Below are 18164 nucleotides of genomic sequence, written 5' to 3' on the forward strand. Positions count from 1 at the left end.
ATATGCGATAAATGTGTGTAGATAGTTTTTTCGAAGAGAGGTAGTCTATTTTGTCGTTGTCATTCGTTTCTCTTATTTGTGCGAACAACAAGGAGAGAACAAGATGCAACAAAATTGGCTATCTTTCTTCGTGGATAAATCAAGGTGATTAAAGTTTATATTTGATGTTTCGAGTGAGTTTGTCGACTAATATAGAGGATGCTGAAAACTACTATGTATAATCAATTTGTATACGTGTGTATGAATTGAATATATATAAATAGTACATGTGTGTGTGTGTGTGTGTGTATACATATACAAATAAGAACTTGAAGAAAAAGAATACCGTTCACGGAGAGGACAGAATATTTGAGAGATGATAGGCATGTATATATATATATATGTGTGTGTGTGTGTGTGTGTGTATATAAAAACTGCCTGTCATTTGAGTGTAAATGTGTGTTGATATAACTGACGGATTTAAATGCAGGTCATTGTATTCGAAATCAGCACAGCAGAAAATTAATAAATCAGTAATAAGAGCCTACGTGTGAAACAGATCATGAGAAAGAGAGAGAAAGAGAGAGAAAGAGAAATATATACGTGAATAATATAGTGCAATGAATAGTATAATATGATAATATATCGTATGAAAATGGAAATGTTGGTCGTAGGAAGCATTTGTATGAGCGACCGACCCAGAATCGTTTTTGCTAAAAATAAAACCGTGACCGATTCTTGGCAGTTAAATCCGCGCTTTACAAATGCCGTCCTTTAAATAGAGTATAAATATGTAACAATCAATAAGTACAGGTATGCGCACAAATGGTAATAATAATAATAAATATACGTGACAATCTCAGCGTGTGTGATGCGGCAGCAACGATCGTGAGAAAGAAAGAGAGAGATGCTGAAAAGAGGGCGACTAAAATCTGAGTCGATTCTAAGCTTTTATACTTCGTCTAATAGAACTACGAAAGCGGAGATAAAGAGATTGAGCACGAATGTGACTAAAATTCTAATCTTTCATCGGTTTCATCGACCGGCACGCCTGACGATAAGTTGATTTGCCGTTCGCGTCCGATTTCGTTCGATTTGACAAACGCATCCAACGCGCGCGAGCTCACAACGCGAGTGCATTTTGAAAAATAAAATAAAATAGTATAACCAATATTTTTCTGATGCTTTATCGCACGATAGTGTCATTCGTTTAATTTTTTCGACCCTCATTGTGTGTGTTTAGAAAACATACAGGCATCGTCAGAATTTGCGGTAATCCGGCCGTAAAAAAAACACACACATAACGCAATTTGATATTTTACGACGTGCATCATTTTATTCGATTGGCCGTCCCGGTCGATCGTAAAGGAATAAAATGGATTACAGTGGAAAAAAGATTGGAGGTGAGGCGGTGGAAGAGGAACTAAAGGGGCAGTACGTGTGTTACGAGCGTTATTCGAGAGATGCGTCGACGGTCTCGCAACGACGAATTCCGCCGCGTGTGTGCTTGCTTGAAATTCAATTAACGTGACTGTTTACTGGATAAGCAGAATATTACAAAAATTCTCGGAGGGCTCGACGCGATGCGAGAGACAACATACAGAAAATTCAAATGCAATTGATTCGTTTCGCGCGCGGCCGAAACGACGCCCGCCGAATATCCCCCACGCCAATATCCCGGAGCAATGAATATCCTGTTATCTACGACTAACGGGTGTCTGCGCAAAACTTTTCACACCTCTGTGTGCAGGCTAATTTCGTCCGTCGCTTTTGTAGGTGTGCCGTATTTATAGCGGGAAGTTATAGAGCGTGTGTTTTAAAGGAAATACGCTGCCGCGATATAGCCGCTGGAAGCGCATGAATAAGAGTTTATGATGTTTTACAAACACGTCGGAGAAAAACATAACAACAACAACAACAACAACAACAACAATAATAATAATAATAATAATAATAATAATAATAATAAAAATATGCATATTTTTTTAATTTAACTGAAGAACGACGAGGAACGCTCTAAGAAAATATGAGAAAAGAATTCAATTTAAAAGGGATTCCAAGATTATATTCCAGACGGTGGACTCTTATAAGTCCGAAGTTTCTTCAAGGCGGATGCAACGTTCGCTCGACGGAGAGTTTTCTGAAGAGAGTGAGTTCGATAGAAGAATAAAGTTCATGCGCCGCGCGCAGACGCGACTCCTTATACGCGTCGACGACCGACTACTGGACGCTACATTTTTTCCCTGGTTTTTTTTTCGTATCGCGAGAGATTCGGTTCGCGAGAGATTCGATCCCCTCGAAAACAAGGACGAGAACTGCTATCGATTCTGCGCGACAACGCGCACGTACGAATGGCTCTATTCCTGATAGACAGAGGCAATAGGATTGTCGATGCAGAGAAATTGGAACGATACTTTGCATTGCCAATCCTCTTTTCATCCTCGTCAGAGAACGAGCGAGCCTCCGGAAAGATGCACAAGTGATAGAGTCTTTGAAAGCCGGGGGTTTCGTCGTCGCGCGTCCACGAAATTGCGCGAGAAAACAAAACGAAAGAAAAATATTTTTTCTCCGTCAACCTCCATCTCTTTTTTGTCAACGCGCGCAACGAATACGAATGACCGGTTAGATTATTATTTGACGTTGATATTGTTCTTTTCTCTCGGATATATATATATATATATATATATATATTTGTATATAATGCGTGTCAATAGCGCAAAAAACGTTCAATTAAATCTCGCTTATTTTTTAAAAAATATAAGCTATATGTGCTTTCAAAAGAAAAGCGCCAAAAGCGATTATTCGATTTCCATTATTTTGCATTTACCGTAAATTGATGTGTTTCGCATGCAAAACGAGTAAAATCCCGAACTCAAATAACCAGTCGTCGCACTGATTTCGCAGAGAATATGCGGATCATAAATTTTACACAACAAATTTAGTTGATAATAGGAAAATACTTTTGTACAGGCAACAAAATGGCTCCGCGTCAGGTTGTGTACAACGTCAATCATAATTAAATGAACTAAAGCTTTTCCTTTTCCGCGCGAGAGAATGCATAAATAAAGAATCACGCCTGTAATAACAGACTAAAAAAAAAAAAAAAAAAAAAAAAAAAAAAAAAAAAAAATACTGATTAATCCCAGCTGATTTATTTGGCGTGTGAANAAAAAAAAAAAAAAAAGCCTGATTAATCCCAGCTGATTTATTTGGCGTGTGAATCTAAACACTTGAGTTTCGAGATTAAACACGTTTTAATTTTGAAAAACAGCCAGAAGTCTCACGGAGACTAAGCTCTTAATATAATATACTAATCGCATGCTATATCTAATTTGACACACTAATTAAGAATTATGAGAGATCTGCCGAGAGGTCGATCTTACCTAGTAACAAGATATGTACCTACGTACATAGTTTCCCTTTAATCGTTCTCATTTCATCGTATCTCATATTGTGCGATATAAAATCTCAACGTGTTCTCGTCTCGTGCGAGTCTCGTGCGCAATTTCAAATACGCGCGTCGCGTCTCTGTACACTTTTTTTTTTTAAACCCTGCCCTCTGTCGGGAATTCTCATCCAATTGGTAATTCAATTTTCGTGCGAATCGATCAATTCGAATTTTAATAATTCAATTTTCTAGCTCCTCTCACAGAACTGATATATGCCGACACGCGTCGATTGTTTTCTTTTTTTTTGTTTTTTTTTTTACCGGTCGCGGCGGTCGTTGCATGAACGTCGAGCGCGATTAAAAGGGTGAGAACTGACAAGTGGGACAAGTATGTCTGCCAGAAAAAAGAGAGAGATAGTGAAAAGTTGCTAGACAGATCGTTCTTAGATCGGCTCATACCGGCTCGACGGCTTGCCCTCTCACAGAGTGGTAAGAACGTGAAACGTGAAAACGTGATCGTGAAAAACGAAGGGGGACAACCGACGGGCCCCTGGTCCGTTTGGAATATTTACCGCACTCTTTACCTGCGGTCCCCATATTGAGAATGCTGATCTCCCCGAAGTAGGAACCCGCCTTAAGGGTGGCGAGCACTGTCTTCCCGTTGTCAGCCACCACCTGCAGTCGGCCCCTATTCACTATGTACATCTCCTTTCCCACCTCACCTGCAATCAAGCGAAAAGTGACACCCGAATATAAAACTCCCGTTACCGTTCTTTAACTTTACTTTCGTTTTTTTTTCCAATTCACTTCGGACACTCGTGTATTCTAGTGCTTTACAATTCTTGGTAAAAAAAAAAAAAAAAAAAAAAGAAAAAAAAAAGAAAAAAATATGAAGCAACGATAGCACAAGTCGTATCTCCAAGAAGAAAAAAGTTTTGTGAATGCGTACTTAACATAAAATTCCACTTTTTCGTGTAGTACCTTTTTATGAATCTATAAAAATAATGAGCTCTTCTCGGCGCCACCGGAGTGCAGCATTCCTTGTACTACGATGGTACATGACGTGAGCTGCTGTCTTACTACGTTGTAACACGGTGCTCGTATTATTTCACCGACGTGACTTCCGTTATTGACTAGCGCATATTTCAATGCAGAAGGAAGAGGAAAAAGAAATTGAAAAATACGAGAATTAAATAAAAAACCAACTTCAGTACACATGTATAATTCAGTTAGTTTCTCTCTCTCTCTCTCTCTCTCTCTCTTTCTTTTTCTAAACAGCAGAACGAAGATACAACAGAAGAAGATACGTTATTTTGGTGAAGTTTAATCGACGTCAAAGATATCGATTTTAATAAAGAATGACGTCGGCGCAACAGAATACGGTAAGGAAAGACCGTCATTTGTCCGGCAAGTAGTAACGCCAAGTCATAATTCCGACCGTAATCGAGCGACGCGATGCAGCGACGAATCGTCCACCCGTCAGAAAACAGGCGTGCTGCTACCGTCGTATTTCCGGCCACACGGTGGCAGTCGTTTCACCGACAATGAAAAGAAAACTTTCCGTGTCGCGCGCGAGCGCGCAAAGTGGATGGAAGACGGGCGGTCCGCAGGGAAATGACACGGCGCCTTCGTTGAAATTACGTGTGACTATATTATCGGTTCGAAGACGGGCTACTAAACACGCGTTAATGCGAGGAAAATGCCAAATAACAACGAACGCTTTTCATTTATGCGCCAATTTTCACGCGCGCGAGACGAAGAGAGAATTCTCGTCACGCGGCGCAAATATTCGCAGATTAACGGAGTCACGGACGTTTCTTCGAAGCAAATTCGTTTTCGAGCATTCAACAACACTCAAACTCTGCAGTGTTCAGAGACAAATTACCATTCGAATATAAACTTCACGAGCTTCGATCGTTTGAGAAGAGACATAAAAACTAAAAAATTTGAAATAAAAGAAAAAACGTCCATTTTTTATGATACTTTCCGAAAAAGAATTTGAAATAGTAGAAAGAGGAAAAGTAATTGTTTTTTCTTTTGCGCGTATTCTGCCGCAGGCAGATTTATATTCAATTCTCTGCTGGGTCTATACGAGGAATATAGAATTTTTTGGAGACGCGTTGGCAACGCGTCGGTCGTGAAAATTTACGAGCAAATCTCTATGCAAGTGGTCTCTACATCGAAGTAGTTACTCAGATCCCTACTTTCCTTCTTTGCTGATAACGAGCGCACCAGTCACTCAGTCATAAAGTAAAAATATTCACCTACCACTGGTTTCGGCTTACGTGCTACCGGTGACGAGGACGGCGCAGAAAGAGAGAAAGAGAAAGAGAGAGTGGAAGGGGAGTGAGAGAGAATGAGAGCAATCATTTTTCACATCCACGATACTGGCGCGCTTCCAACGCGCTGCGCGTTCCATAAGCAGGACACGTCGAATCTAGAGAGGAATCTCGCGCAGAAGGGAAGCCTCTCGCACACATTTTCGAGGTACCGCAAATGACAAGGAAAAAGTCAATATCTGCTACACAACGAGCCACTCGCATTTTTTATCCAAATTCTAATTTATGATGTTAATTCGCGATAAATTATAAGGGATTTACTCTCCCTTCTCAACTTAGAAAGAAAAATATTTGATTATTAACTTGCCGAGATTTTCTGAAAGAAATGGACTCCCTTACCTTTGCGACAGATGTAGTCGCCAGGTGAGAAAAGAACGGGCCGTAATCGCAGCACCAGCTCGCACAGGAAACCAGCCTCCGTGTTCTGAAAGATTTCGACCCTCCTCAGCGTGTCCAGATGTACGTTTATCGCGATCTCTGCCTTCAGCTTATCTACAACATAACGAGCAGACGAGCGAGAATTAGCGCATGGAACAAAAAATAAACTGGATCGTTAAAGAGCTGAAAAAAAATTCCGGAAAGAGCAATTTCCGCGCGCCGAAACGTTGAAAAAATTATGCTGAAAATGCAATGTGCGAAATAATACAAGTTTTTGATTACTTTTTAATTACATTAATTTGTACATCTTCATTTTACATATCAACTTTGCGCGTTTTTGCCCGATGTATTGATTTTCAGTATCGCGACGTCCACACAATGATAAAACGTTGCGCGCGGGAACAAGTTCGCGCGTCGCGATGGCGAAGTTGCGAAAACGCTGAAGGACTGTTTTTGTTGCGCGCGATGTTGAAGCAGAACGAGAACTTGAACCGACGGGACGTTTCGAAGTGTCGCTTTTTGCGCGCGCGTGTTTTAGACAGACGCGATGCCTCATTAGCCAGACAATTATCGTTCGCGGAGAATAAGGATCAGGTTGTAAGCAACTTGTAGCAATCACGTGATAACACGTTGATGTTTGCAAGGTTGTGTTGCGAAGAGAACGCGCGAATGTTTTTAAACGGGAACGAAGATAAGAACCACATCGTGTCGAATCGTCGTAAATCGCTTGCAGAGACGTGAGGCGAGACATGGAGGTAAACATTTGCCAGGGTTTTATCTCGGGTGTTCGAGAAATACCCGACTTGAACGTTTCAATGGCATCGCCGAGATTAAACCAACTTCTTTATGTGATTGCTTCGGCAAGCAATTTCTTATAGGACGTGAATTTACACGAAAACGAGAGAGAGAAAGAGCAGATCGAAAATTACTTACGTAGATGATTATGAAAATGCTAAATTATCGAATTATTTACACGTTTACTAACTGATTTCATAAGATATTATTATCACACACAGCAATTGTTCATCGCATTTACAGGCTTGATTAACGGAACGAAGGTTAGTGTGGCTGATGTTACTACTATCTCTAATATTATCGTGTAGCACCGTATGCCAGAAATTGGCAGTTAACCCAGAAGAGTACGTACGTAGACGACACAAGTATGACGCGACATTTCTATTGTTATTGCTACTTCTATTGTTATCGTTATTGCAGCAATATACCGCGTCGCGTAATTAGCATTAAATTCCGCAAATTTGCGCTAACCAAATTGTGATTAGCGCGAGCCTATTGCGAGTCTCCGGCACGCGGCATTTTTTGCTTGTGTAATTTCGCCCGCGATCGATATACGTCCCGATATTAACGTGTAATGTAGCCTAATTACTCTCGTCTCTGTGCCGATGAAATCCAGTTATTGTGAAAAAATAGGTACGTATGGTTTTTTTCTTTTTATGTCTTACAGACAATTTCGACAATTATAGCGGCGTTAAATAAGCAGTAATTTCCAAGTAACTTGTCTTCTGTCATTTTCTGATGTAAAAAATCAACTTACAAAATAAGAAAATAAAATACTGAATAACGCGAATTGTTCCATTATTTGTTTCACGTTAAAATGTATTTTAACAATAAAAAAATGTATTCGAAACTGTTTAAATATACTGCTATGTTTGTTTTTTGAAAACGTATATTTGAAATTAACAAAGACAAGGCTCAGAAAATGTCGTGAGAATTTAGATTAGTTATTCATTGGACATCAACGTGACGAGAAAGTGTGTCGTTTAAATATCGTCGATATTAGTTTTAGTATTCGCTGTTATTTTCGCGATGTCTTTCGCGCCGTATCCGATGTTTCACGTTGCCTCCGACGATCAAACGACGTGCGCGAAGAAAATCGCGCGTCGTGATAGCCTTCAATTTTTCAATCCGCGCTAATATTCAATTTCCAAGTCCTCGTTACGCCGCGCGCATTACACACTCTCGCACAGCTTTACAATTCCACATCCTATAACAAGTTTATTGCATTGAGAAACGCGTCGTTCGACGGTACAGGAACGGCTTCCAGAATGTTGTTCCGGAGGTCGTTCCTGGCACTCGCCGTGAAAGCTAGTTTGAAAAGACGCGTATTTCGCGGGGAGAAACAATAATAAAAAGTTGCTCTTCCAACAATTTATTTTCCTTCTTAACGTTTCCACATTCCACGAACTGTTTCACATTATCTCTACAACATGTCTGAGAGGAATTGTGAACGCCCCACATTAATCTTTTTAAAGAAAACAATTTTTCTCGAGCGATGGCAATTTTTATATTTTATTATATTTTAAATCTTTTTGTACAATATATTGCGCGGAGATTAAATTTTCTGAAAACAAAACAAAACAAAAAAAAAGAAAAACAGTTGAAAAGTTTGCATTATGCCGTAATTTCCTGCCTTACCTCGGTTTCGTGAAACGTTAATCGATATGTCACTTCTCGTAAGTGAAGTGAAACATTTTTAAAAATTGCGTACCACAGCGCGCGCGCGCGCGTACATACACACACACACAAAAGCCTAGTGAGAGAAAACTGACAATTTTCCTTTTAGTGGGAGCTTGACTTCGCGTTAAGCTCCCACTCTTGTATATCTAGGCGCAATAAATTTCAGCGCAAGTCCTCTCGGGGCGTTAGAACCCAAAGAAGATTCCCCCGAGTTTATTTGCTGGAATTCTATACACACACAAGTCGCATTTTACGTTACAATCTGTTTTTTATTGTTCATCGCGAGCGATACAATCATTACCGTCGTCGCTTCGCTATGGCGAGTTTAGCGGGGAATTCTGGCGGCGTTCTATCGGAGCCACGATGTTATCGTTTCGCTCGCAAACGACCCGCGAGTTATCTTTAACAGTCGACTAGGAAATGCATGTCCGGTGTTTACGCGAGCGGTAAAAACACAAGTTGAGCAAAAGTTGTTGCGAGCGTTTCTTTCGCGCGCGAATCGACTCTTGTGTGTTGCTCCGTTATGCAAATATTTACTACACAAAAGTACCCGCTCTTGCTTCCGGTGGGACGGAGTTCAGAAAAAAAAATTAGCACGAGAAATTAATAAATTTCAATTTCGCGCGCGGACTTTTTATATTTCGTCTCGCGTTGCGAAAACACTCGTTGCGAAAAATTTGCGCGCAACCGCCGTTTTTGCTCTTTCGCGCGCGATTGCATTAAAGAACGACGATGTTGGTCGTCGTATACACATACATACACACGCGCGTATAGCCTGCTTACACGTTCGCTTTGCTCGCATTTTAGTTTGCAGATCCCGCCTGCAAGTTACGAGATCAAATGTTTTCCGTGAAATTATATACGCCAACATTGGCGAAAGGCGGCGGTATCGTTTCATTGCTCGTAAACACTCGCAAAACTTTGGAATCGTCGTTATTCGAATGGTAAATTGCAGTTAAAAATGGAAAGCTTTCGCTATATGCGAGCAACGAGAACGTATATACGCGGGCTTGCGCTAATTGCACTCGTTAAGTTATACACGCTTGTAAAATAGCGCAAGCCTGACCTGCGTTCCGCTTAGAAGCTCACCGTATAAATATCATGAAGTTACGAGCTACTACGACGTCAGATTTTCATACATCTCGCTCTTGCGCAAGTATATCTATGTCAGCACCCGTTATTAAACAGTAATAAAGATAAGTAGAAAAGGAAGTAAATGATGAATGGAAAAATAAATAATTACTGCCGTAATTACATGACTTAGCTTTTACAAGCTTAGCTTTCCACGTTATAAAAGTACCTGCACTCTTTCTCTCTCTCTCTCTCTCTCACTCCCTCTCCTTTTCTGTCACTAAATAAATTTATCTTCTTCATTTAATATTAATTCGTTCACCAAAGTAAAACTATGCTTACTATTGTGTGTACAAAACAAATTAGAAAACAACAATATTGATATTTTACCTGGAAGACAACTCACTGCTTTCTCTTCGTCCGAGCACTTCTGCGTGAGCCACAGGTAATCGAACCATTTGATTACTTTCACCTGCAAATGGTTCGGTACCCTCCTCATCCTCATGTACGTCTTCACGCCGTCCAGCTTCGCTGCAACCAATATACGAGAAAATGTTTTTTTTTTTTTACATAATAAGTTTTATTATATTTCTATACATGCGATAACAAACGAGAAAATCTAAGTCGCTTATATATATAGCTATCTGCGAAAAAAAAACCTTGCGCTTGTTTTGCGACAGATATTATGTTTCATAATTTGTGCGCACTTCTCTCTCTATCTAATGCGGCAATCTGACAATCGCACGAGCGCGACTCTGCGGTCGTTCTCCTACACGTTGTGAACGAGATATACGTTCTCCCAGATAAGCTAATCACACACAGATATGATAACGCGTTTTCGATTTCAAATTAATTTTATCACATTTAAGCGCTCAAAGCCGCGCGCATAAAGCCCCACTCGCGTTTTCCGCGATTCGGGAAATATGATAATACATCATTATACCACTGTGAAATGTTTGACGGGATTAATCTTTGCGGTCGATTTCGACAAAGTCGATAAAATCAAATGCCCGTTGTACGGCAAGCTGTGCGTGTGATTCGATGAAAGGCACACGTTGTAAACCGTTATATACGTGATTACAAACGTGAAATAGAACAAAATGAAGTTTCTTCGCTAATACAGAGAGAGAATGTTACAGGATATTACGGGATTCAATATTTTTTTATTAATTGACTATTATTGTCGTATAAGTATTTTTCACTCAGTTAAACATCTTTCTCGTTCAATTCGTTTTATCGAGTCTTTAATCGACTTTTGTAATAAATCGCTGACATGTAAGTTAATAATAGCGCTATCCGGTACGGAACGCTTGCGCGTTTCTCGCGAACAATTTTTTTTTTTTTTTTTTGTCGATCCAAGGATCGTGTGTTGCCATTATCAGTTAATTAAAACGAACGAACACAAGAGCGAACTCGCGCACGGTCCTCATGCTTTTTCATCTCTCTGTCGATGAAAAAGCATCGATAGGGATCTGTTATTAATACAGCGAGATATTGCGGCGTATCTGACGCGAAATAGTCGCACGGATCACGGATCACGGATCAATGATAAATGACGCAGCGAAATGGAAAACTAAGATATGCTTACAATTTTTTATGAGCATTTTATGTATTTCTCTCTTTTTCTCTCGATGCGCCGCATATTCATGTGAGCGCGATGCATTCGATTGCTGGTGGAGAAACGGTATTAAAAATAAAAATGTTGACCGAATATTAATATCGCTGAATATAAAAGAATAATGGGAAAACACAAAATACACACATTAAAATCTTGAAAAAAAAAAACAAACTAGGAGATAATATCGATGACAAAGTACCTGATAATTAATAAACGAAATAATAATGTAAATTAATTCAATGTTTTAATTTAAAACTTGCGCGATATATACGCGAAAAAAAATATATGTATATTCGGAAAAAATAAATTTATATAATTCTCTGTCACAATTAAGACATAATTTTAACGCGCGCGCAAGCGACATTTTAATTATCGCTCGTTTTTTTTTGCACCGTTCCTGTTTGCGCAGATGTAAAATAAAAAAAATTCGCAAAATTAGAAAAGAATAACGGCTGATACGTGCCCGTCGTGCCAAGCGACGGTGACGGAAATACACTTCCGCAAAGTACAACGTACTCTCTCTCTCTTTCTATTCTACGTAGAAGAAATGCAGTTTTCGATCTCAGTTAAACTTTCAGTTACACTCGATAGCGCGCAGCATTGAAAGCAAATATTTTGACGACTTTACTATGCAAAGGAAGATGGATTTCCGTGCTCGTATCGCTGCACGTCGCTACTAAACAGGGTAATACGAACATTCGAAAACGGATGCCAAAAGAGAGGGGAAAAAAACGGAACGGCAAAATAGCTTTACGGTGCACAGTTTACGGAATGTCAACGAAAAGTTTAACGAGCATTAGAGAGATATTATTACTGAATTTGCAATTTTCGCCCTCGAATAGGCTACGTTTCAAGATTCTATAAATATGGATTGCAGAAAACGAAGAAAGCATATCAAGAAATGAAACGTCAAACTGTCTCCGAATGCCAATTGGCAGCCGGCGTTAAATATTCAACGTTCGATATTCAATCGAGCAGCACAAGCAGGGAGCCAATGGAATCGATAAAAACGCGTTTCTTTGTCAAATTATACGTCATCGAACGATTGCGAACGTTCATGAATACATATCCGAACGCACACACGTTCGTATTTTGACGGGACATGACGTCAAGCATGTGAAAGATACATCTCGCGCAGCTTGCCGATAAAATCAGAAATTTTAAAACATCACCCTGTTACAAAAAAACCTTACGTGTGCGTGTAATATTTTAAAAATCCGTGACAAATCCACGGCAGATTTTCTCTTATTCCAGACACGCGGATTTTATCTCCCCTGTGAATTTCTATGTTTACTCCATTTCTTTTTTTCCCCATCCGCGCTCAAATGTTAATGCGCAATATGTGCGCGCGCGCCAACGGTCCGCAGTGCGGGGCTCGCTGCGACAATCTCATTTTTTCGTTTTTTCCAAACACCATCCGGACTGCGCCGGAGAACAGATCGAAGCGTCGCCGATTTTTACATACCCGCGAGTAATCAATCCCAGGTATTTCTCCGAAGGGAGAAGTTGGGAGGGAAGGGAAAGGGGGAAGAGGGATTGATCCAGACGCGAGATCCCCACGAGCGACGGATCGACGTCTGTAATCCAGAATTGGCCGAAAATGGGTATAACGGGAATACCGAGGTTTGGCTTTGTCTCGCTTGACTGACAAGGAAAGAGGATGGGGTGGCTTCTATCGGAAACGGGTTTCCACCGACAGTCGTGTCTGTCGCGCTTCGAACGCGGCGCAATTTAACTTACTCCCTTCCGCCTTTTCTCGCACCTCCGCTGGCTCACCGCGTCTCGCAGATTGCTCGCCGGGATTCGCCGAGCAATCTGGAAGGAAGATGGGCACGGACCGATATTGATAATATATACAGGCCCGATTCGGCCGATAGAGCGATCAAAGAAGCGAGAAGATTCCTGGCGGCGATCCAACCCCGAGGCGGCACCCGTTCACCCTCCGTCGCATTTCCGATCATTTTTCCAGCGAGTTCGTCGAACCGTGCTCGAATATACGAGCACCGCGGCGTTGGCAATGTAAAGTTACGTCCGGACGACGTCCCTCGTTCTCTCACCCTCTCTTCCATTCCGCTTCTTCCCTCCCCCTCCCCTCTCTCTCTCTCTCTCTCTCACGAAGCACTTTCGCGCATGCAGTAAATGCGCGAAGTGGTCGCGTCGGGAGAGACGCCTTCGATATTTCGGGATTTTGAACTCGCGCGATGTCGGTAAACTCGCTTCTCGCGATAGGATAGGTTACAAAGTGAGTGGAAATATACACTTCGCGTTTTATCGAGATTTTCTGTAATCCAGAAGTAAACTCCGCGCGCACACACCGCGCTTGTGTAATGTTAAAAACTAAAAAAATCCGCGAGAAATCGCGTCACATATCTTCTCTCTCTCTCTTTTTCTCTCCTACACAAGATTATATTTTTTTATTCTCCTCAAGAGTATACGTAAGTAATGCATTTTTATGATATTTATTTGCAGTTGAGAAACATGCACGGTAAAAAGCAGCTGTTTTTATCGAAGAAATAGAGACGCAACGCGCATACGTCAATGCGGAAATGAACATAAAACTCATTCGTCGTTTTGCTCAACGGCGGAACTTCCGAATGCGCTAAAGGTTAATGGAGAACATTCCCGATCTCGTCGTACCGGCGCGAGATCAAAGCGACGCGATAATTTCTGGCTTGTTTCCAGTTCCGTCGGCGGTAGCTAAGTCACGGTTATTTCGCGCGCCAAAGACTCGATCTCGCTTTCACACCAAAACGGGCAAATAATACAAATTGTATCTTGAAAACAGAACTTTGACTCTCGGACAGAAACTCATTCGAGAGGTCTCGTCCGGATAAAACTCCCGTTGCAACAGAAATTCCGTGTCGATTCATCGTCGCAATCGGGAGATCAACGACTGAGAATCCGACGCCGCAATTTGTTGGGAAATCGGGAAAACGTTAAGTAGTGGAAGTGATTATCCGCGCCAATGGGAGCATGTGAACAGGGCGAAGGGATTAAATATAAATGATCCGAGCAATTCGTTCTCTCATCTCCCCCTTCGAAAATTCACCCCTGACGACTTTGCTTGAAAAATCACTGTTGTTTTTTTTTTGTTTTTTTCCTTTTCCTCTCGCGTCGGTTTCTGGCTCGAATCCCTAAAACGACACACGCCGACGTTGTCTGTCCGAACTGTGCAACCTGAAACTGACAGTCGGAGACGAGGTTACGGAAGATCGATGGATCTCCAAGACACGGTCTTAACGACCTTGTTCCATGTTACCGATAGCCTCCGCCGGAACGTCGTTACTTTCCTTTCAGTCCACTCGATCAAGGCACTCCCTCTAATGAACGGCGTCTGTAAATGGTTTGCACGTAATAAAAGTAAAGATCGTTCCGCACTGTTTCCCATAAATCATCGGGATAGCGAGCGACGGAAAAATATGTTATATGTATTTGCGATTGCCCTCTGCAAAGCGAAAATGCGATTCCGCCGCGCGTATTTCCGCGATGCCATTTCTGAATCCTTCTCTTTTTTTTTTTTTTTTTGCCTCCCGATTGCCGCCGAACGACAGTTGCGAGTCCTCTTTTGTCCAAAAATATGACCGTTACGTGGAAACCTGCGTACGATCCGATCAAAAAAAAAAAAAGAGAAAAAAAAAATCCCAGAGCCCACGTATATAGCTCGGTCACGCGTGCGGGCGGCTTAATAAAGCATGTACTCAGCAAATATCCGAAACGAGAGCAATTGTATCGCTCGTCGATGGAGCTATGGAGCTTCGCTTTTGAAATTCCGCTCCGCGCCGCCAGCCATTGCACACCGGCACGGATTAATTTTCACGAAAGTCTCCCGGGCCAATTAATCGGGAAACGCGGCCTCGTTAATTATCCGGAATTCTGAACGAGCATGCACACCCGCGTCTCGCGCAAACGCGCGTTATCCTATTAGCGGACTCGCTCCTCATTGTTATCGAGAAACGCGATATTCCGCAGCTTGATAGACTACAAGCGCGGCGCGCGCTACAAACAATTCTTCCGTTGCTCGAATTTCACATGCCCGCGTTGGCTCGCCCGTCATTCAGTAGCTCTATATGGTTTCTTTCGAAAGCGAGAGAAAGAGGGAAAAATGCTCGTTTATTTTTTTTTATCTTTTTTTTTGTTTTCAGAGAAAAAAGTGCGTTTCGCGAGTCTTTTTCTGCCTCTCGGCTGGCTCTCACGAAGAAACGAAGATCCCGCATCAACGGCACGGCGGGCAAGTTGAATGATTTTCCGTCGTTCCCGAGGCGCGCGGAAAATTTGCGCGCAACGAAAGAAGTGTGCGGCGTTTCCTTCGTTACTCGGATAATCCGCCAGATCCATTGGGCAGGATCAAGCAAGCTTACCCTCTTTGTGCAAACTTAATTCCTTTCCTTTGCCTGATTCCTCCCGCCCTCTCTCCGGCCATATATGCACACGCAGGTAATTCGCTCCCCGTCCCCGCTTCCCCTCGTTTGCGCCGACGTCGCTGTATTATACGACGCTTAATCCGTAGCTGCAACTTCTATTTATTCGGATCTCCCGCGGGTTGCGCAATTTCAAGTTTCAAGCCGGAACTTTCACTAATTTGAGCCCCTTTATTAATCCGGTTACATATTGAAACGTGTCCTATCATGGAAATTAGTATTTAAATTACTTCGCCACATTTTAGAACGTTACACGCTGTGTCGTCCCGTGTATATTCCTCGTCTTTCTTCTCCCATCGCTTTCGACGCTGCCTTAACGGAAGAAATTGACTCGCGTATTTATCGCGAATAGCGCGCGTATCGTTTGAATCACATCCGGGGCGGACTCACTGCGCGCTCTCGGATGTTTTTATGCGCGTGTGTATCTCCTCATCTGCGAGAAGAGAATCGCCGTGCTTTCCGGACATGTGCGGATTTTTATCTTTATCTGTGTAAAAAGAGTTCTCGTAAATATTTAAAAAAGACTCTATTGATAACTCGCCTCGTTCCAAAACGCGGCGCTCGTATAGCAACGACAGCGACGGAAGAAGATGTACGAAAATGTATATTTTAACGGATGGAAATGAATCAACGGCTCTTCGCACTTCCGCGTAGCGAAATAGCATTTTATCTCCGACGATGTCGTAACTTCATTATTTCACTGAGGAAACGGCTTTCGATTCTGCTTCTCTTTCCGTCACTGTGTGTGTAATACTCGGAATAATACTCAGCAAGATATCTAAAACATTCTCGCAACAATTTTATTTATGAATGCGACAAATTGGATAGACGTGAGAGGTGAGTTAGCGCACGCGCGCGCGCGCAAAGAACTCGCTTTATCCGCTAGCGCGTTCTCGACATTCGGCAACAGCCTGTTCTTTCAACTATGCAGAAACGAAGGGAAGCGCGGTAAAGCCGAAAGAAAGGGATCGCCCAGTAAAAGAGAGATATTGGATCCCGCGATATTCTATCCATTTGCCGTGCGCGCGTCGTCCTCCGTTCTCACGTCGGAGAAAATGTGACGTTCAAAGCCGCGAGCCAAGGCAAACATGGAGAATGAGAAAAAAAGAAAGAAAAAGAGAGAGAAAAAGAGATAGAAATAGAGAAAGAGAGAGACGGTGAAGGCGACGAGAAATCTGTGCTCGAAATTGCATTGGCAATGCACCGGAGCGTCATGGTGCATGCCGTTTTTACCACTATCATCTGTTTCTGTCACTCGTGCGCACACGCGAAAAGTACCTCCACGGTAGCGTTAAAAGTACCTCCGCGATCGAATTTCAGCTGTGACGCACGAATCAGTTCCCGGTCAGTTCCCGATCAGTTGAACAAAAGAAAAGAAGAAATCGAGGACACATTTTTTTTGGTTTTTTTCATTACACGACGCGGCGATTATACAACAATGAGAATTGAACATTTAATATGTTTAATCGTTCAAACTGTTGATCCCGTTAAAGAATATTACTTTCACTCGCGGAACGCATTTTGTGCGAACGGAATATCGGCAGTTACATATATATCATGACATTTAATTGCGAATGCGTGAACTCGACGCCAAATGTGATTTTAGTAAATTAATTAGCAATCGATCGAGTTCCTTTTGTTTTCCCTTTATTGCTCTCCCTTTATCTCCTAATGAAGCGTTAAATCCGCGTGATAAAGTAACCGGAGAGAGAAAGAGAGAGAGAGAAGATCGAACTCGTGAAATGCAAATAATTAAAACAATTATATTTGATCGCTCAAAATTGTCTAAACGATTCTGACAATCTACGTAACTACCGCGCCAATTAACCATGGTCAAGCTAACGAACCGGTCATCATGTAATACGTCTGCCTCGCGGCAAGCCGGCAGACTATGTGGCATGTGTGGTGTCAGATAGCTTTAACCCGAAACTATGTCGTACCTCTGCGTATTCTAACGAAACAGAGAGATCGATTTCTTCAGAGCTGTCACGAATCATCGACTCCTGCCTCATCTACACCACGTTTCCACATAGATTGTTAATCCACTTATAGATTGTTCATTGAACAACTAAAAGTACTTACTTTCGTCTCGACACACAAGTGATTAAAAATAAATAAAATAAATTAGAAATTTATTTCTCGTAAATGAAGAAACGTTGGGAAAATAATTTTTCTTCGATGAAGAGAAATGGTTAGATCGAAAAAGAAAACAACATTCTCTACCGTACACCGTGTGACTTCATTTCAGTAGTTAAGACGTAAGGATAAACCCACGAAGCCGGCATCTAAGGAACGCGGCTCGTGCGCGGAATAATCCACAAAATAGAATCGATCGCTCGGTGAATTTTCGACATTGGTTGATCGGATACGACGATAAGGATTATAACGTACAGAGTTAGAGAGGATCAATGTCCCGGCAAATCAGACCGAAACAGCGCAAACAAAATGTAATCCAGCTGCGCCAGCGGGCGCGCACGCACACGTAATTAGGCATTAAA

At 41.8% G+C, this 18164-nt stretch overlaps 1 protein-coding gene across 1 annotated transcript in view; it reads right to left on the reverse strand.

The window, feature by feature from the left end:
* LOC109857190 (potassium/sodium hyperpolarization-activated cyclic nucleotide-gated channel 1-like) overlaps positions 1-18164 on the reverse strand; it is a 113480-nt gene that overhangs the window by 14548 nt on the left and 80768 nt on the right. The window contains exons 8-10 of the mRNA XM_020433277.1: positions 10021-10161; positions 6046-6198; positions 3952-4089 (exon numbers count right to left, since the gene is read on the reverse strand). Coding sequence (XP_020288866.1) covers positions 3952-4089; positions 6046-6198; positions 10021-10161 — 432 coding nt within the window. The remainder of the gene's footprint in view (positions 1-3951; positions 4090-6045; positions 6199-10020; positions 10162-18164) is intronic.

The sequence above is a fragment of the Pseudomyrmex gracilis genome, unplaced genomic scaffold (assembly GCF_002006095.1).
Source record: "Pseudomyrmex gracilis isolate BER0280 unplaced genomic scaffold, ASM200609v1 scaffold_150, whole genome shotgun sequence".
In the NCBI taxonomy this organism is placed as follows: Eukaryota; Metazoa; Arthropoda; class Insecta; order Hymenoptera; family Formicidae; genus Pseudomyrmex; species Pseudomyrmex gracilis.